Genomic DNA, 21,123 nt, shown 5'->3' with positions numbered 1-21,123 from the left:
GGAACAGAACCATGGGGTAAAAGAAAATCGAGGTCAGACGGAGTCTATGCGTAGGTTGACTCATGTGATTCTGTCTGAGCCGATTAAGGACCGTACCGTTGTTGGCGCTTCTAACAAGATTGAACGCATGCCTCTCACTTAGCTAGCCGGATAACTCATTCCAACCGCGAAGCCAAGTAGTTCAACTCAGGCCGGGATCCGTTCTGTTGTGCGCTCCTTGCGGGGGGGCGATCAGACTAAGCCCAAGGGTAGGCTATGCCTGAACGTCCTGGCATCTGGTGTCCCAGACTGTGCAGCGTGGTACAGACCCACGAAATGTGGACCTGAGTTGTACCAAAGGTGACCTAAAGCTGCCTTCGCGTGATATGCCTGGATTTGTGTTAAGAATAAATTCCCAGCTGGTTGAAATCGATTCGAATCGCCAACTCTCCCGGATAGTGAGAAACTTGGCTAGTCCCAACATCGTAGTAACTATGTTATGGAACATGATGGTTCGAATGAATATGGAATTACAATACCTGCTATGGTTACTATTGTATGCTTTTAAATTGAGATACCACATGTTTGGCACAGGATAGCTGCTAATCTAGAGATAGATAGTTATAATTAACTTAATAAATGAATCATAATTGTACAACTAAGTCAATTGCTTTTATGCAAAATGTTGTCAAGCTATCTCCACTTATACAGCCTTGCATAATCCTTAGAGTCATTTTATTTCTGGTTTATGACGGATAAGTCTAGCTGAGTACCTTCTCGTACTTAGGGTTTTATTTCCCATTGTTGCAGATGGCACTGTGTATCATGGTTATTGCAAGAGTTGCTTCTATCCCGCTGTGGATGAGGAGTAAGCCTTGGGCAGGCTTCTTTATTAATCCCTATCTATGCTTTTATGGACCGTGATCCTACTTGGCACTGTATCAAACTATGTTGGAAACTTTATTTTTGAACTTAATTGCTTCCGCTTTATCTATCAAACTCGGTTTGTAATAACTTTTATTCATACTCTAATGATGAAAATGTATCTATGAACTTTATGTAATATGTGGCATGTATGTTGAATCCTGTACCATCTTGGTTGTTGTAATCGTTTATCGAGACCCGTCGTGGTACTCGATGGACTACCGGGTTTATATGGGTTCAAGTATGACAGTGTGACCGCTTACGGGCTGCCATTGTACTTGTACTCTTATAAATTGGTCGGTTCTACGATAGCCACCTCCCCAAGAAAAAGAAAAAGGGTCGCCAGGGGAAGCAGGAGGTCCTCAAGTCCGATCTAGTCGCTGGGGGAAGCAGAGCGCAAGAATCCCTGAGGCCCCAGGGGCCCTGGGCTCTTCGATGACATGTTGAAGAAGCCCTACCCTTACCACCAGGGCCCGGTGAGGCATGCCTCGAGGATTGCACCATGCTCTAGCGTTTCTATGCCAAGCTCGGGCTCCCCGACGACGATGCCAAGAAGAGGCACGCTAGCAACCGAGACGACGACAAGGACGACGGGTTCCCCGAGGTGCACAACGCCTTCATTATCTTTGGCGGACCCTCAGCATGCCTCACGGTGCGCCAGCGAAAGAGGGAATGCTGGGAGGTCTTCTCGGTTAAGGTGGCCACTCCCCGATACCTCGACTGGCCTTGGGAGGCGATCACCTTTGATCGGGATGACCATCCCTACCATGTTCCAAATCCTAGGCAGTACCCACTCATTGTTGACACGATCATTGGCAACACCCGACTCACCAAGGTGTTGATGGACAGAGGCAGTGGTCTCAACATCCTCTACGCCAACACCCTGGAGCTCCTAGAGCTCGACCGGTCGCAGCTCTAGGGTGACGCCGCGCCTTTCCGCAGCATCGTGTCGGGGAAACACATGCGACCCCTCGGGCGCATCGACCAGATCATTTGCTTCGGCACCCCCTCCAACTACCGCAAGGAGGTCCTTACCTTCAAGGTGGTTGGATTTAGAGGAACCTACCATGCCATCCTAGGGCGGCCGTGCTACGCCAAGTTCATGGCGGTCCCCAACTACACCTACCTCAAACTCAAGATGCCGGGTCCCAATGGCATCATCATGATTGAATCCATGTACGAGCATGCACACGACTGCGACGTCGAGTGCATCGAGTATGCCGAGGCTCTCATGGAGGCCGAGACCCTCATCACCAACCTTGACCGGCTCGGTAGCAAGGTGCCTGACTCCAAGCGTCGCGTCGGGATGTTCGAGCCCACGAAGGCTGTCAAGCTCATCCCAGTCGACCCTGCCTGCCCCGACGACCGGGCGCTAAGGATCAGCGCCACCCTCGACATCAAATAGGAAGCCATGCTCGTCGACTTTCTCTGCGCGAATGCTGATATGTTCGCATGGAGTCCCTCGGACATGCTGGGCATACCGAGGGAGGTCGCCGAGCATGCCTTGGACATTCGGGCCGGCTCTAGACCGGTGAAGCAGCGCCTGTGCTGATTCAACGAGGAAAAGCGCAAGACTATTGGCGAGGAGGTGCAGAAACTTTTGGCGGCCAGATTTATCAAGGAGGTATCCCATCCAGAGTGGCTAGCTAACCCTATGTTAGTCAAGAAGAAAAATGGGAAGTGGAGGATGTGTATAGATTACACCGGTTTGAATAAAGCCTGTCCGAAAGTCCCCTTCCCATTACCTCGAATCGATCAAATCGTTGACTCCACTGCGGGATGCGAGACCCTGTCTTTCCTCGATGCATATTCCGATTACTATCAAATCAAGATGAAAGGGTCCGACCAGCTCACAACTTCTTTTATCACACCATTCGGCATGTACTGCTATGTGACTATGCCTTTCGGCCTTAGAAACATAGGGGCCACATACCAGCGGTGCATGACCTAGGTCTTTGGCGAGCACATCGAGCGAACCATCGAGGCCTATGTGGATGACATCATGGTCAAGTCCAGAAAGGCCAGGGATCTCGTCGACGACCTGGAGATAGCCTTCAAATGCCTTAGAGAGAAGGGCATCAAGCTCAACCCTGAGAAGTGTGTGTTTAGGGTCCCTCGAGGCATGCTCTTGGGATTCATAGTCTCAGAACGCGGCATCGAGGCCAACCCAGAGAAGGTCTTGGCTGTGACCAGCATGGGACCAATCTGAGACCTCAAGGGAGTGCAGAGGGTCATGGGATGCCTTATGGCCCTGAGCCGCTTCATCTCACGCCTTGGCAAAAAAAGGCTTGCCTCTATACCGCCTCTTGAGAAAATCCAAACGCTTTTCTTGGGCCCCCGAGGCCAAAGAAGCCCTCGCCAAGCTCAAGGCACTGCTCACCAATGCTCCTGTCCTGGTACCGCCAGCTAGGGATGAGGCCCTCTTACTCTATGTCGCCGCAACGACCCAAGTGGTCAGCGTGGCCGTGGTAGTGGAGAGGCAGGAAGAGGGGCACGCTCTACCCATCCAACGACCTATTTACTTCATCAGCGAAGTGCTCTCCAAGACCAAAATGCGCTACCCCCACATCTAGAAGCTGATCTATGCCGTAGTCTTGGCTCGGCACAAGCTGCGTCACTACTTCGAGTCCCACCCAGTAACCGTGGTGTCATCTTTCCCCTTAGGAGAGATAATCCATAACTGGGAGGCCTCGGGTAGAATAGCCAAGTGGGCCGTCGAACTCATGGGGGAAGCCTTGACTTTTGTGCCTCAGAAAGCGATTAAATCTCAGGTCTTGGCCGATTTTGTGGCTGAGTGGACCGACACCCAACTGCCACCTGCTCAAATTCAGATGGAGTGCTAGACCATGTACTTCAACGGGTCCCTGATGAAGACCAGGGCAAGCGCAAGTCTGCTCTTCATCTCACCCCTCAGAGTACACATGCGCTATATGGTTTGGCTCCACTTCGCCGCCTCCAACAACACAGCCGAGTACGAAGCTCTCATCAATGGCTTGCAGATCGCCATCGAACTTGGAGTACGGTGTCTCGATGTCTAGGGCGACTCGCAACTTATCGTCGATCAAGTCATGAAGGAGTCAAACTGCCTTGACCCCAAAATGAAGGCATACTGCAAGTTGGTACATTGCCTAGAAGACAAGTTTGACGGTCTCAAACTCAACCACATCACGTGGAAATACAACAAGGCCATGGATGAACTAGCAAAGATGGCGTCGGCACGGGCTCTGGTCCCCCGAACATCTTTGCCAGAGACCTCCACAAGCCTTCCATCAACCACGTCTCGGCAGCGGGAGAGGGCCCACCGGTCAAGCTCACCGCAGGGCTCGAGGCCGCCTCTATTGCCGAGACCCCTTCAACCGAGCCTGAGGTTATGGAAGTAGACATAGAGCCTCCTGAGGCCAACCAGGGCATAGACTGGTGGGTCCCATTCCTTGATTGCCTCGTTCGAGGAGAGCACCCTACAGACAAGACCGAAGCCAGACAGCTTGTGTGACGAGTCAAGACTTATGTCCTCTACAACGGTGAGTTGTATAGGCGAAGTCCATCTGGCGTCCTCCAACGATGCATCACCACCGAGGCAGGCTAGGCCCTACTTTGGGACTTTCACACTGGGGCCTGCGGGCACCATGCGGTGCCTCGGACGCTCATCGGAAACACCTTCCACCAAGGGTTCTACTAGCCGACGGCGGTTGCTGACGCCACCAGGTTAGTATGCTCCTACGAGGGATGCCAGTACTATGCGCGGCAGACGCACCTCCTGGCCCAGGCCCTCCAAACCATCCCCATCACAAGGCCATTTTCCATGTGGGGGCTTGACATGGTCGGGCCTCTGTAGAAGGCCCCCGGGGGCTACACCCATCTGCTGGTAGCAATCGATAAGTTCTCCAAATGGATCGAGGCTCGCTCGATCAATCAAATCAAATCCGAGCAAGCGGTGCTATTCTTCACGGACATCATCCACAGGTTTGGGGTTCCGAACACCATCATCACTGACAATGGGACACAGTTCACCGGCCAAAAATTCCTAACATTCTACGATGACCACCACATCTGTGTGGCCTGGTCGGCCATAGGACATCCAAGGACAAACGGCCAAGTAGAACGTGCTAACGGCATGATCCTACAAGGCCTCAAGCCAAGAATTTACAACCGGTTGAAGAAGTTTGGCAAGAAATGGCTCACCGAACTCCCGTCGGTCATCTTGAGCCTAAGGAACACTCCAAGCCGAGCCATGGGGTTCACACCTTTCTTCCTGGTCTATGGAGCCGAGGCTATCTAAAAGCTCTAGTTTGGTTTTGATTAATTGATGAAACCCTAAGTGCTAACCTAGTTTATCAAGATGATTATGAGATAGGTAGCACTACTCCAAGTGATGAAGCAATGGCGAAGATCATGACAATGGTGATGGCATGGTGATGGTCAAATGCTTAAACTTGGAAAAGAAGAAAGAAAAACAAAAGGCTCAAGGCAAAGGTATAAAATGTAGGAGCCATTTTGTTTTAGTGATCAAGACACTTAGTGAGTGTGATCACATTTAGGATAGATAGTTGTACTATTAAGAGGAGTGAAACTTGTATCGGAATGCGGTTATCAAAGTGCCACTAGATGCTCTAACTCATTGCATATGCATTTAGGATCTAGTGGAGTGCTAACACCCTTGAAAATGTTTGTGAAAATATGCTAACACTTGTGCACAAGGTGATACACTTGGTGGTGTTGGCACAACTACAAAGAAGGTGGTGTTTGTAGGGTTGAGATGGATTCGGCGCTTTTGGGAAAATGAAATGCCTATTTTCTATTGCGCCGGATGCAAAATTCTTGGTGGTTGGCATATTTGAGCAAGGGTGAAGAAGTTAGAGTTGAAATGAAGTTGGTCGAAATGATGTTAGCGTTGGTCTACTGACCAGACGCTGGGTCACTCAGCAACCGGATGCTAAAAGGCTGCGTCCGGTCGAGCTGTCAGACGGCACAGTGGCTAGGGTATTGCACCGGACGCTGGTCTATGTCCGGTCAAAAAAATATGCCTCGGGAAGCTTACTAGAAATGACCGGATGCTGGGGCTTCAGCGTCCAGTCAGTTTTACCGGAGCGTCCGGTTAGCTTCACAGCCGTTGAAATCTGATGAACAGCGTTTGAAGCTGATGACGCGTGGCGTCCATCGGGCGACCGGACACTGAGGGCCAGCGTCCGGTCAGAATGACCGAAGCATCCGGTCAGAGCGCGTTTTGCCCAGTGAAGGGGTATAACGGCTCTATTTGATTGGGGGTCTATTTATAGCCCCATGGCCAGCTCAAGGGATAACTCTTGCACATTTTCATTGACATAGCATCCTTGTGAGCTTAGCCAAAGCCCTCCCACTCATCTCCATCATTGATTCATCATCTTTGTGAGATTGGGAGAGAATCCAAGTGCATTGCTTGAGTGATTGAATCTAGTGGCACTTGGTATTCGTGTTGCGCTGCAGATTTCGCTTGTTTCTCTTGGTGGTTGCCACCACCTAGACGATTGGAGCAGCGGTGGAGGATCAGCACGAGTCGGTGATTGTTCGTGGCCGCCTTCGGTGATTGTGAGGGGAGTTGTACCTTCCCCGGTGGAGTGCCGAAAGGTAACTTTAGTAAATTGCTCGTGTCATTGAGTTACCTCACTTGTGGGTCAGTTCTTGTGGTGTCCTATCGTGTGGACGAGGTTTGTGAAACACCTCTTAGCCGCCGAACCACCAAGTGTTGGTCGACACAATGGGGACTAGCGTGTTGGCAAACACGTGAACCTCAAGAGAAAAATCGATTGTCTCTTGTCATTTGCATTCTCCCGGTGATTGGCTTGATCTTCATCTTGTGATTGGTTCATCCCCTACACGGTGATATAATCACCCTACTTGCTTGTTTACATTCTTGCAAACTAGTTGATATAAGCTCTTTAGTGTAATTAGAATTGAGGGCTTGCTTTGTTATTTACATTCATCTAGTTGAGCTCTTTAGACTAGCAAGTTTGTGTGCCTAAGTAATCATTGTAACTAGAATTATTGGATAGGTGGCTTGCAACCCTTGTAAAGCTAGAGCAAGTTTGCATTACGCTATTTGTCATACTAATCAAATTGCTCTAGTTAATTTGTAGATTTTTAAATAGGCTATTCACCCCCCCCTCTAGCCATATTAGGACCTTTCACTATCCTCCCCACTGACTTGGAATATGATTCCTTGAGGCTACAGGTCTACAACGAGCAAAGCAACCACACCACCCACGAGGACGCCCTCGACCAACTGGAGGAAGCCCGAGATGTTGCGCTGCAACATTCGGCCAAATACCAGCAAGCCCTATGGTGCTATCAAGCCTGGTGCATTCGAAGCTGAGACCTAAAGGTAGGCGACCTGGTGTTGAGGCTGAGGCAGAGCAACAAGGACCGCCACAAGCTGACCCTGCCGTGGGAAGGACCATACATCATTGCCCAAGTGCTGAAGCCCAGGACCTACAAGCTAGCCAATGAGAAGGGCGAAATCCTCACCAATGCTTGGAACATAGAACAGCTACACCGCTTTTACCCTTAAATTTCCAAGCATTGTATACATTGTTTCTCGAAATACAATTAAGAAGCGTTCTTTAGTTGTTCTAATTTTTCGAGAAACCCCCCGAGCCCATCACGGGCCTCGGCATTACGATAACACCACAAGGGAGACATGGCTCTGCTTCTGCAGAACCAAGCCTCCCTCGGGGGCTAGATGGGGGACTCCCCCCTAAGTCCCACGCACCATTCTTTAGTCGTTCTTTGAAAAAATTCCTACGCCAAACTCTCTAGCACGCTCTGACAAATCGGTTGTGAAAAACCCAAGGACCGAAAGTCCGTCTGAGGGCTAGAAGGCCGGTAGAGTCACGAGATGGCCTATGCCTTCGGGCTACGGCACTCCCTCACCACCTTTCACCCAAGGGGCGGCTTAGGCTCCAAGGAGGTTTTTTTGTAAAGAAATTTGATCAGAGACAACAGAGGGCAGAGGCTCGGAAATATAAGAAAAACGATTAAGAAGCACGAGTACTTTAAAAAAGGGCCTCGATAGCCACAAGCGTTACGATACAAAGTTAATCCCTATTCTATTTACATGGCCTCTTAGGCCTAGGTCATGGCTCAAGGCCTCCAGCATCGGTAGACGGCGTGGGAGGGACCACCTCCTCTTCGAAAAGCTTGGCCAGTGCCGTGCCAGGGCCCTCTGCTGCCTCCATCAGCTTCACCACCTCCTCATCGACCTCCCCGTCATCATTAGGCAGGACGTAGCCATCACTGATAGCCTTGAGGTCAATGCCGATGTAGTGCATGGCGATGACAGCCAGGGCATGCTTAACACCTGTGTGCAGCGCCCCTCAAAGTCACTCGCGCGCTTGGCCGCTCAACGCAATCAGGCGGCTCCCGAGGGAGCTTCCTGACTGGACCCCCTCAACCTCTAGGGCCTCACAAGCGGTATGGGTGGCACTCTTCAGCACGTCGTGCTCCCCAATCTTGGTCTCGAGCACCGCCTGCATGGCGACAGAGGCCTCGGCTGCCCAGGTGACCTCTGTCTCCAACTTTGCGCTAAAGGAAATGGAATGGGGTTGAGCACAAAGGAAAATAAGCCAAATAGGGACAAAAGCCTATGGGACTCACCCTTGGCCTTCTCCTCCTAGCGTCGGGCCTCGACCCGAGAGGCCTCGGCTTTCTCTCTCCAGCACTAGGCCTTGACCCAAGATGCCTTGGCCATCTCCTTTAGGTGCTGGACCTCGACCTGGGAGGCCTCAGCCACCCTAGAAGCCTCTCCCTCTAGCTCTGTATCACACCAAGGAGTTAGGGGCCAAACACAAGAAAAACAAATAAAACAAGGGGAATACGACTCACCCTTTGCCTTTCCCCTCCAGAGCATAGCCTCGGTTCGGGAAGCCTCAGCCGCCTTGAGGGCCTCATCCAAGGCACCTTTCGTCAGCTGGTGCGCACCCTACTCCATCCCTAGCTGTCTAGTAAGGGCCTTGATAGAGGTCATGGCTTCTCCAGCCTAGGACCTGAAGGCATCGCAATCACCAGCCACCTAGGCTAGCTCCTCCTCCAACTCCTTGACCCACGCTACCAAAGGGGCGACCTGCTCCTGAGCCATGGCTGCCTTGGCCTTCGCATCGGCACAACGGAGGTGGAGGTCCTCCACCTCCGTGCTCCACGCCGACAGAAGCTCGTTGGCGCCGATAAGCAGGCCCTTCTACCACTAGAGCTAGTCTGAGACGTCCCTCTCTCACCAGAGAAAGACCGACTTCCCGAGGGACCGGGTCTTGAGCTCCTAGATAAGTGGAATAGCGGTCATGCACTGCACGAAAACTTAGAAAAAGATGACACCACACGAGAAAGGAAGGCGCATACCTGGGCGACGCCGGGCAAACTGTCAGCCACGACGGACAACGCTGTCCGCAGTGACCGCTCCGCCAGCTGGTGGTACTGCTCGAAGGTATCCTAGCGCCCCCCATGGCCATGTCCTCAAGGGCGAACAGAGGCTCCCCTCAGGGTCGTCCTGGCTCTGCCATAGGACACGCAGGTGATCCCTCCTGCGGGGCTCAGGTCATACCCACACAAGGGCCGACCTTCCCTTGCCCGGGGTCAGAGCCGACTGTTCCATGGTGCCGGCCACCTCGGCGTTGACCACCTCCTACGCCCGGGAAGTATTGTCGGAGGAGATCGGATAGACCTCTGCCTCCCAGGCGCTCTCCCGCAATAGCAGCAAGCCTTGGACCAGGGGCGTCACTGAGGCCTCCGCCGCCTTCATCTCCACTTCCTAGACCGACGGCTTCGCCATGATCACATCGGCCTCGGTGGTCCCGGGGGCTCTAGCCTCCGCCATCATGGTCTCGGTGGTCCCGGGAGCTTCAGCCCGCGCCACTGCGGCCTCGGTGATCCTGGGCACCTCGGCCTCCGTCGCCTCAGCCACGGAGGCCCGAGGGGCCTTGACCTCGGAGGCCTCGGCAACTGAAGGTGCCTTGGCCCCATCTGACTCGCGAGCCTTGGCCTCATAGGGCAGAGGTGCTCCCTCCCCCATCTGTGTCAGGGTTGCCTCAGTAGCCCCTCCTTGGGCGACCGGCTCCTTTGGGTCGGCCCTCGCCGACACCGCGCCATGTTGTATGGTGGCTTGCGCCTCCGCCACCTAGTGGGCGGTGGAGCTAGGGCTCACCTTGAGCGCCTTAAGGGGCACCAAGGTGGGCACCTCCACAGGTCGCTTCCAGCTAAAGACAAAATAGTTATGGGGTCAGCATGAGACCGAAGAACGAACAAAAAAATGCTGCAACTCTGCCGAACATACACTTACCTCGAGCGGGGCTGCAGCCACTTCGACACGGTGACCCTCCTTTGTGAAGGTGGTGGCGGCGGTAGAGGCACGGCCTCTATATCCGCTGGCACCGGCCAGTCCTCGATGGACCCCGGTGCCCCCTCGGTCCTCTATGGGGGTAGTTGCATCGCCCCCACCGCCACCTGCTCCACCGCTGTCGTCGAGCCCACCGGGCTGATGGCGCGCTTTCCCAATGCCTGTGCCTCGAGCATGTTGGCCTTGGCCCCAGGGTGGGCGATCGCTAGCCCTGAGGCATCTCCTCCTCCTCCTAGGAGCGCCGGGCTACTTGCCGACGCCCCGAGCACCATCTCCCCAACGTCGAGGAGATGGTCCAGGGGACCCCGCCCCATCTTACTCTCGTCATCTTCGCCCGTAGAGTCCACCGATAGCGATGATGACAGAGACGACTCCACTGGGAAACCATCATGCCTCTGCTGCCGGTGGTGCTTCTCTAGTTCCTCACGCGTAAGGATCTTCCTCATGCGCTTTGCCACCTCGGCGTCCTTTCGCCTCTTCTGTGCCTCGGCGTGCGCCCGGTTGGCCGCCCACCACCATGCGTCCTCAGGAACAGGCGGCGGGGAGTCTCACATGTCCCTCATCCCCTGCAGGAATGATGAACACGGATAAGAGAACAACAAACGGTGAGAAACGAGGAGGCCTCGGGGGCTATGGTGGCGTGTGACTTACCAGCGAGAGGAACCCCCGTGATGGGTGCATCATGAAGGGGGTCAGGCCACCGCTCCTCAGCTTTGCCTCCACCATCTCCGTCACCTGACAAAGAATTTCCTCATCGAAGAGGGCGGAGGCAGACATCCGGATGCCCTCGATCAGCTCATCCAGCCTCATCTCGAACAAGCACCGCCATCGAGCCATTAGCGGCAGCACCCTCCGGCGGTGCAAGGCGGCCACAACCACAGCCGCAGTAAGGCCGTGGCCCCGCAGCCTCTCTAGCCCCTCTAGGAGCAGCTGTAGCTTGGGCTGATCCTCCCTCAGGACACCATACTTCCACTTCTCCAGACAACTCTCCATGATTTGCCTGGTGTAGGGGGAGTCCACCATCGTCGTTGCGAAGGTAGAACCAACTGGTGTACCAGCGGTGATTGGTTGACATGAGCTGGGCTAGGATGTAAAGGTGCTGACAGTCCTGGCACACTTGGAGAGTGTAGCCATAGGCCCTCACCACCTTCCTCATGCCCTACATACCCATCGGCTAGGTGGTATGCCCTGCCCAGAAGAGGTGGAGCCACAGCTCCCAATGGGGAGCAATCCCCAGATACCCCTCATAGACGGCGACGAAGATGGCCGCCTGTGCGATGGAATTGGGGTTGAAGTTGTGGAGCTCCATGCCATAGTAGTGTGAGAGCACCCGCATGAACTAGTCCGCCGGAAGGCCGAGGCCGCGCTCGTGAAAAGACATGAAGCTCACAACGTAGCCATCGTGGGGCCTCGGCTCTAGCTCACCCGACGGAGCAATCCACTCTGGCCTGTTGGAGTCAGTAACTAGACAGAGAAGACCGTCGTCGATGAGCGATTGGAGCATCTCCACGGATATGTCGGACGGGCCCCAAGGGTCTGCCTCGATGACAACAACATTGCTGGCCATGAGTGCGGTGGAGAATTCACCTGCGGCGGTGAGTCTCTCTCTCTCTGCCTCACCCATCTCCCTTCTTCTTCCCGGTGCTCTCTGCTCTAGCAATGGCTCAAGGGTGGCAAAGGCTAATACAGCCATGGTAAAGAGGGGAGGGGCGAGGCTCGTCACATATTTATGTAGGGAGAAGGCAAAATGGATGGGCGATGAAATCAGGGAAGTTTCTCTCAGATCCAGCATAGTTAATCCAAATCCGATTTTACCGCCCATGTGCCCACCTTTTCCTCAGTAATCGTGTGAACAGTTATGTTCCACCCGCTAACACAATGTCACATCCAACCGCTGCAGTGGTAGGCGCCATTCTGCCTCCCCTAGAAAATTGCCTTAAAAGGTGTGCCTACCGTTGTCAAGCCAATGGGGGAGATATCCCTCCACCCTATTCCTTTCAGACGAAGGAACTAGGCGCCGAGCCCGTTACAGTCCAGGGGTTCGAAGGCTAGGCCCTCGAGGGTTTCGACAGCCACCCCAGGGCAACAGAGTTAGGGACGACTACGGGTGAGCCCATATGAGACCGAGACCCAAGCAAGCGAAATGCTTGGGATGCCCTAAGTCGTGTCCGAGACCGGCAGGGAGGTCTCCGAATGGGATCCCACCGTAGGGAGGCACCAAGCCACCAGGGCCCAGCGAACAGCCCTGGCACCCACTAGAGAAATCCTCTGGTACTCTTGGAGTGCATCTCTAGACCGCTAGCCAACCCCTAGCGAACGGGGCACGGGCCTCCACTTAGACTTACCCGATAACAGCTCACCGGAAGTGCCACCGCTCGCGCCCATTGAGGGTAGCCTGGCATATTCCACCCCTCCTTCCGAGCGAAAAGGAAGCGCGAGGGTCACACAAAAAGTCAGGGGAACTCCCGATCGCCCTCTCACTCCGTGCAGAGGCTCGGGGGCTCCTCCTGCGATCCTACCAAGACCCCGTGACCCGAACTTGCACTTGTGGGCTCGGCGGATACGATAAAATCCCTCAACTCAACATGGAAAAAAGACCATAGAGGAATAAATCCACTCCCCTAGGGCCTCGGAGGCTACACCCAGCGGGTGTGCTCGCGCGCACCCACCAAGGCCTCGAAGTATGAAACACTATCCCGGCAGGAGCTACCGTAGGTCAAGCCTCATCAAAACCTCAAGAAGAGCGCTCACGCTCTCCCTGAGGCTCGAGGGCTATTGTCGGGTATCATAAAACAGGGTACCCTGAGCATATACCGAAAATATCGCCTAGACCCCGTTTAACACAAAGCCAAAAGGCAAACCGTTGGTTAACCCCTGGCCTTGTCCGAGCCCACTGGCTCTCTGCCTCGCTCGAGGCCTCACACGGAAGGCCTCGACGGCCTACCAAATCTCTACCTCACTCGAAGCCTCGCATGGGAGGCCTCGAACGGGGAACCAATTCTCCATCTCACCCGAGGCCCCATGCGTAAAGCCTCAGATGAGATGCCGATTCTCCGTATCGCTCGAGGCCGGCTCGGCAACAACCCATCGCTTCTGCCTTAACTAATCTCCCCAACTAAGCGTCACGTCTCGTTAATGCGCCAACCACTCCCGCGATATCAACCAGACGATGGCTCGACACTGCAGAGTGGCCGATGAGACGGGAGGTCGCATCAATGCCATACCGTCTAGGACAGGATGGGGTAGGGGTTACCGGCCACTGTGCTCTGGTGCTGTGCTCATGATCAGCACCCGCACTATACTATGCCACCTAACTCCTGCCCTAGGAACAACACGGCATGGGGAGTCAAGTTTGGGTCACCATAGCCTCAAAATCAGCGCACAGGACCAACTGCTCCCCCCGAGCCTCGGCAATATACTTTAGGGTCTTGACAACCTCGGGATTTGTGCCCGCCGAGCCTCCCATGATGGCTCAGCCTCGGCACCAATTGAGTCTCGGCTTCTCACGCAGTCAACACACGGTGACCGGCGCATCGACCGCCACCCCTCGCTTCAAGCTAACACTAGAGATCCCATGACGTACAGGGTCGGATGTGACCGGTGCGTCGCCCCAGTACTTCAAGGACGGGACCACTCCATCGACCATGCCGCCATAGTAACAGGCTACAGGGCTCGGACATGCCGCCTCCGTTCACACGACGCTGAATAGCTAGCGCATGTATCACCCATGTCCCCCTTCAACTATAAAAGGGAGGGACCAGGACCATTTCTGGGGGGGCGAAGGTTTACGATTAGGCCGACGCCCACGTGACGAACTCACTCATAAACACATGGACAAACACACGAGCTTCCCTGCTACTTGAGATCAACGTCTCAAGCAACCTATGCCGCTCCCCGCAGAGACCTGGGACTAGCTCCCTCTCTCGCCCCACTTGTAACCCCCTACTACGAGCATTTCGGTGCAAGGAATACAAGATCGAACTCTCAGACTAGACGTAGGGCGCCCATTGCCTGAACCAGTATAAACCTTGTGTCTCTTTACATCACCATCTAGGATTGGGCACACGCAGTACAAATTTACTAGTTGGTTGAGGGCCCACCAGTCCGAAACACCAACACCATTTGTCAAATGCCTTGGTAGCAGACTCCCGCACATCAAGGTGGGTGGAGGAGGAGGTGGTGGTGGCATCAAGCTTGCACTCAATACCATCGAAGAGCTTGTCCTGGGCAGTGCAGTGCTTGCCGAGATCCTCGAGTAGCATCTTCATTTCTGAACTCATAGCTCCACGGCGACGCTGCAAGCAGGTGAAGTGCTTGTGGTCGGCGATAGAGGCAGGATCCAGATCGGTGAAACGCACCACAAATTGAGAATCCTAGATTGGAATTACATAATCCTTAACACAAGCTGCAACTCATAGACTTCAATCGAGATTAGACCAACTAGATCTAGTGGATTAGAGCAACCGATGGAATTTGGCGAACCAAAGATCGATTAGCCGAGGAATGGTGTCTCTGATACCACTTGTGAGAGATAGCAGAGGGGATCGAGGGAGATTGGGGGAAGGAGTGGAGAGCAAGGCAATTGGAGAAGAAGAACATGGTTCGGTAGGATGAGTTCTTATCCGAGAAATTTAGAATTCTGTTATATGACATAAGCTACTCCTCTCCCCCTCTCTTCTCCTACAACTAAAAAGAATAAAATGTTGACATCTTTTGGTGTGACATTGGTTTTGGTTCATCCGTCTGCCTGCCTTGCGATCCCGACGTAATCCCGTGAAACTTTTCGTGTAGCCAGGTGGGATCGTGAAACTTTCGCAATCACCACGCAATAATCATAGTCTCGGATGAAAAGGAATCACCGTAGCCTATCGCTCACCCATGATGCGCAATCATCTTCACCCATGCCTGCCTGCCTGTGATAGCCCACGCCGTCGGACCCTCATGCCTACACCGGTACCTTGCCCTACCCTTGCTCAAACACCGCCGAACACCTGTTGCTGTGCCCGTCGCCGTGCCTTGTCTCCACCGGCTGCTCGAGCCTAGACGTCTGCCTTGCCGCCGCCACCTACGTCTCTGCATCGACGGCCGCCTTTCGTGCATCCGTGCCGTCGGCCGCCTCTACACGAGTCCACGTTGCTGGCCACCTTCTCTGTGAGTCCACGACGCCGGTAGCCTACAACATCCACTCTAGCAAGCAGGGCGAAGGTGCCTCCACGATGCCGACACATCTTGGGTTTCACGACCGTGGGTTGTTGGAGCCCTTCATGTGGACGTGAGGTACTGCTGCTCTCTCTCAATCTCAGATCCGGATAGTAGTGGTGGAAATTAGTAGGTGTAATGCTGCTCTCTTAGAATATGTGGGGGCAGAAATTAGTAGGTGTAAAGCTTTTGGTTTGATTTAGTGAATCCGAGGATTTTTCAGTTTATTTGAAATGGATCTAACTGTTTCCTTGCATTTCGGTCGGAACTACAGTGAGAACTTTGATTATTAGGCATTAGTGAAAACATATGACTATTGTATTTGCTACGTCGTAGGAACCTAGAAGGTAAGTTATCTCCATACACTTTTACAACCATCTATAGACCGGCCACTGTATAAGCTCCTATTTTTTCTTACTGGCTTTGCATCATCTTCAAAGAGAGTTTAATAGCTTCATGATTGTGTAAGCAGTAACTTTCAATATCATGCTTTGTTCTTGCAGCTCAAACCTCTTCCTTTTTTCCAATTAAATGTATAGCTACAACGTTATCATTTTATATAGCTGCATTGTCGGGTTTGCTGTATGCCATCATGGGTATTCATCGATTCTCCAATTTGGTTGCTGTGATGATTCATATCAATTTTAGATAGCTGCACTGTCAGGTTTAGTGTATGCTATCATGACTATCAATGCATTCTCCAGTTTTTGTGCTGTGAAGATTCATCATATCTGCAATCAGTAATTCAGCGCACTTGGGAATTCTTGTGTTTTTCTTTTCCAATTAGCCATTCACAACCAGACCTGAGATAAAAAGATGCAAAAAATAATTCAGTTATTGTTAGGCTTTTTTGCCTCGTAGTGTCTGTTTCTGTTGATATGCTTAGATTAGGTTCTTATATATAAATTTTGAATGCTTAATTTTAGGAACAACTGAAGGAATGATGCAAGATGAGTATTAGTGCATGATGCATAACATGTTGTCATTGCCCGCATCAGATTTATGTACTTGGTACCTTATTAACCTTTGCATTTGTTGCAGTTTAGGGACTTGGCGCATAAACACTTCAGTATTTCCTAGGTCTGTTGTGCCCATGATCTATCAGGCTATCTTCATACCTTGCATTTGCGTATATTACATTGTCGCATTTCTAATATATTGCATATACTTTCTTGGTTTGTTTTGAACTGTAGTAACATCTTGATATGAACAAGATTGCTGAAACAGACGATAAACTTTAAGGAGATCAATTTGTCCAACAGGGAAAACTCTTACCTACCAGACTCATTTTTAGTTCATATGAAAAATTTATATGCACATGTATTTGCTGGATTGAGCTTCCTTGTGGTGTTTGTGGCTCCAATTTTGCATCTATTGCCTTCATGAGTTTCCCTTCTTTATTGGCCTTCAACATTTCCAATCTACATAGGAATTTTCTCTCTCATATTGGTGTAGGCAATTTGGATGTCACTATGGTCAATTAGGCGTAGTCCTTAGTGTTTGATATAATGAAGAGTGTCGTGCCCTGTTCTCAACATCTTGCCATAAAGGTGTTAGTCTCTTGAGGGATACCTTGATACTGAATCCATAAATCTTTAAATTGGCAATTGCTATTTTTGTAGTCCATTACTGAATAAAGGGGAAAACGAAATAAAGCTTTTCCTAAAATGTCAGCTTATTGCATTAAAGTATCTGAACATGGTGATTTCCTAACCTCAGTATTTAAACAAAAACAATACATGAGTATCTTTCTTGTTGCCCATGTACTTTTAGTTTCTGTGTTTAACCCGTGTTTTCTCCTTCATGAACAATTTTTTGTGCTCCTCGGAAAAATATTGATTGGAAGACTGCATTTTATAGCTTCTGTTATTTCAGGATGTTATTTATTGAGCTCTTAAATCCTTCTTTGCTTTGCAGCACACTTCATAGTGCCGTTACAGCAACCCTAACATTGCAAATCTCTCCACACGCCACATGTTAGTGCCTATTTTTTATATTTATGCTGTTTACATTGGATGTATATTGATTGGAAAATCTGATTTTACAACACCTGTTGTTTATTGATGCTACATCATGTCCGCTTTTTTGTTTCCACCCAAAGGGTAGAACAGGAGCGACAACCCACAGTTGTCACCTTGTGTGGGCTCCTTTTTCCTTCTAAAAAATCTCCACCAATCACCAAATCATATGAATCACCAGAAAATATAAAAGCAGAAAAAGAGATAGTACTGATGAGATCTTTCAAACTAAATTGGTGGATCAGCTAATAAGTAGACTAACTATTAAATGCAATGCTTTTTCTTGCTAATAACTACTAATTAGGTAGCCTACCTAGATCTCTTGAGCCTTCCTGATGCGTAAGCGTGAGCTAGATAGAGCACGAAGAGCTGCAATATCTCCTGAACAAAAGGCGCTTTTAAATAAGAGATGGCGTGATTTGTATGCACAGAAAAATGCTACAAGAAAACTACAAATGAATCCACAAGAGAAGGAGTTGAAACGAAAACAGAGCAAGAAAAAATACAGTAGGATGGTGAGAGAACAACGAGCCAACAATTTGCATCCAGACTCAATAGCCATGGAGAGCCTCACTTTAACCCTCAGTTTATTTTCCCTTCTTCACCTCAATCGCATGAAGCGTCTTCACACGAGATGGAAATATGCGAATTGAGGGGCACGCCTATTAACGTCGCGCCAACTGTAGTTCAAAATGCAGAAGTCCAGACCCCTGAGGTGGCTACGACACAGACCATACATAAGCAACGAGTGACCACTGGAGAGAGAAATGCCCTTCTATCCCGTCGCAATCGGGCTTTTGAAGCAAACATTGGAAGAAGGGCTAAAGGGTGTGTGGATGGAAAGTGCAATGATTCGAACGACCCAACTCAACCGAGCGTGGTTTACAACGGTAATTAGCCTTGATCAGTATATATTGTCGGTACTTTCACCTTCGCTCTTCTATTCCAAAAACTCATACCTTTGTTACTACAGGTAGTGTCACCTAGGAAACTCTAGTTCCACCACCTAATAATTGCACAGGTACATAGACACAACCATCTATAGTTGACAGTACCTCTTCAATGCCTCCAAACGGTGCACAAGCTCATACGCCAGACTCTATGGTCGAGGATGGTATTTTCTTTATTAAATTTATCCTTTTTTGTTTTTTGTATGCCATTATGTTTCTCTCATCATATATGTGGTCATGTTGCACAGACTATGATGAGGATGTCATATTTGAGGATGACGAGGAAGAGGATGAGGCATACATTTTCGCCAGACAAGGTACATCGTGTAATAGTCAAAATATTCTTTCATAAACTTTCTTTCAACACGTAACACATCAACATTTTGTCAGAAGACGACGGCAAGGGAACTGACGTCGAGCACATTCTCGACATGGATGAGGAAGAGAATAGTGAGCCTAATGTCCCGAATCCATATGACAGGGTTTACGCTAATGTCCCATCAGAGTCACACATGCTACCATCGGTGTCGAACTACTAGCACTGCAACGCAAAGAAATTAGAGGGTGAACCGCCCGGATTCTGTTCTCAAGGTGGAAAGATTCATCTTTCAACTCCTAAGACACCACCAGAGCTCATGAGGTTGTGGTCAAGCTCGGACGCTGATGCTAGGCACTTTCGTGCAAACATCAGATATTTCAACGGCCACTTCTCTTTCACTTCTCTGTACTGCCACCTAGATCGTGTGACCACTAACATGCGAATCTGCGGTGTCTACACATTCCCTGCCCATGGCTAGATTTACCATAACATACGATCATTTGGTAAAGAGGATGGTGTCGAAAAGAAACACCTCAAGCTTTATTTTTATGACGACAATCCGTCCCTCGAGCATCGGATGAGCAAGTGCCGTGAGCAATGCACCCAAAAAGACAGAGAAGTTATAGAGCAATTGGTTAGTATTTTTAATGGGAATCCATACTCTTAGCAACTAAGGAGTATGGGACACGTTGAAAACCTCGAGGATTATCGGGTCGAGTTGAACCTTGACCAATGGCTTGACTAGAGAACATATAATGTGCCATTGACATCAGAGGTGGCCGTCGTCTGGGTTGAGGGGAGTGAGCATCACGGCCAATTAAGCATAGTGTCCTGTAAGGCAAGGATCGGTCTATACACGGCATTCGCTCATATAATGCATGCTACGACTCACTGTCATACTCGGTGTTCTTTCCAATGGGTGAGCTCGGGTGGCACAACTGCATTCCAAAAGTGGGTGTGACTATGGCTCAAGTTGATCGAGCTCGAGCAATCCGCAAAAAAGCGTGCTGAGAATGCCGACGATGATGATGGAGGTAACTTGAACTCTTTTCAATAATGCAATATAAACTCTTTTCTGTTAACGCATGATACTAATTCGAACAATGTCTCCCTATAGAACATGTTTCGAATACATGTGTCTTCGTGCGCGACTACTACTGCTACAAATTCTAGATGCGGCCAGGAATATTTAATCCAATACTCTATGGCCGATGTCTTTTCCAGCAGTTCACCGTCGACACCTACATCGAGATTGAGAGCTCGCGTTTAGACTACATGAGGAACAATAAGGATACTTTGAGGGCTGACCTATACCAAGGCCTGGTGGACAGCATGCATTCGGGTGAAGGATCTACTGAGAATGTCGGAAGGCGTATTGTCCTGTCTTCGTCATTCATCGGAGGACCCCGTAATATGAGGCGCCGATAACTGGGATCAGATCAAGAATGAACTCTATCCAGGCCAGACACCACAGGACCGCCCAAATCTCGTCACACGGGTCTTTAGAGCAAAGTTAGAGGCGATGAGGAAAATGTTGATGGAGAAAGACATACTTGGGAAGGTGAAAGCCTACGTATATGTAGTGGCGTTGGTTCCGCGCATTCACGAGGATAGCTTCTTTGTATTTCTCATTGTTACACCAGGGTCATTAGTTTGTGAGCACGAAAGAAATGGATATCGGAGATTTCTTCCTACCAATATAAAACATTATCTTAGCCGCATCATAGAAAGGTCTATAAAGTAGAGTTTGTGAGCCTGCGACGCCATGCACTCCGTGACTGTGTTAAATTCATAAACTTTGCTTTTTGGATTAAATATCACTTTAACGTTGGTATTTAATTTTTACAGTACAGTTATCTTATCATGCGATCCATGTGTTTTTAGTATAAAATATTAGCTACCTCGTAGCAACGCACGACCACGCTACCCCTCTCCTTAGGCTCAGCCTCATGCCGCGCGTGCAAGCGCCTTAGCTGGACCATATACTTCGGGTTGGGCTTCTTGAGCCTTGCTTCCCTGGGCCGGCCTTTATCAGTAGCAACAGTATCCTGGGCAGGTGTGCTGCTGACATATACTATATACCTCCAGCCCGTTGACACGTGAAATTTAAATCACGCGTTTTATCTGGGTCGGAGGTGGAACCTCCCACCAATTGAGGTATTTGTTGCCTCTTGTATTTTGCCTTTACCACTTGTGGTGCCGACTCAGCTTGAGTAGATCCGATCCTTGCCTCTCGAGTCTCGACCCTTCGCTGAGACCTGATCCGAGACAGACTTAGGCGCCGTTCGGCTACGCTGAACGATTCCAAACTAGAACGTACAAATTATGAAAGAGACCGGTCGGCTGGGAATCAATTCCATGCATCGCTTCATC

General features: G+C 50.6%; 1 protein-coding gene across 1 annotated transcript; it reads left to right on the top strand.

The window, feature by feature from the left end:
• Window positions 1-2,005: 2,005 nt before the first annotated feature.
• Window positions 2,006-2,308, top strand: LOC136455125 (uncharacterized). Its single transcript, XM_066455276.1, has one exon. The coding sequence runs from the start codon at window positions 2,006-2,008 to the stop codon at window positions 2,306-2,308; it is 303 nt and encodes a 100-aa protein (XP_066311373.1).
• Window positions 2,309-21,123: the final 18,815 nt, after the last annotated feature.

Source organism: Miscanthus floridulus, chromosome 5 (genome assembly GCF_019320115.1).
Source record: "Miscanthus floridulus cultivar M001 chromosome 5, ASM1932011v1, whole genome shotgun sequence".
In the NCBI taxonomy this organism is placed as follows: Eukaryota; Viridiplantae; Streptophyta; class Magnoliopsida; order Poales; family Poaceae; genus Miscanthus; species Miscanthus floridulus.
This window is presented reverse-complemented; position numbering and strand designations above follow the sequence as displayed.

What these genes read in the sequence shown, in the direction of transcription:
- LOC136455125 (XM_066455276.1), top strand. Translation starts at nt 2,006, where the DNA reads ATGGCGGTCCCCAACTACACCTACCTCAAACTCAAGATGCCGGGTCCC.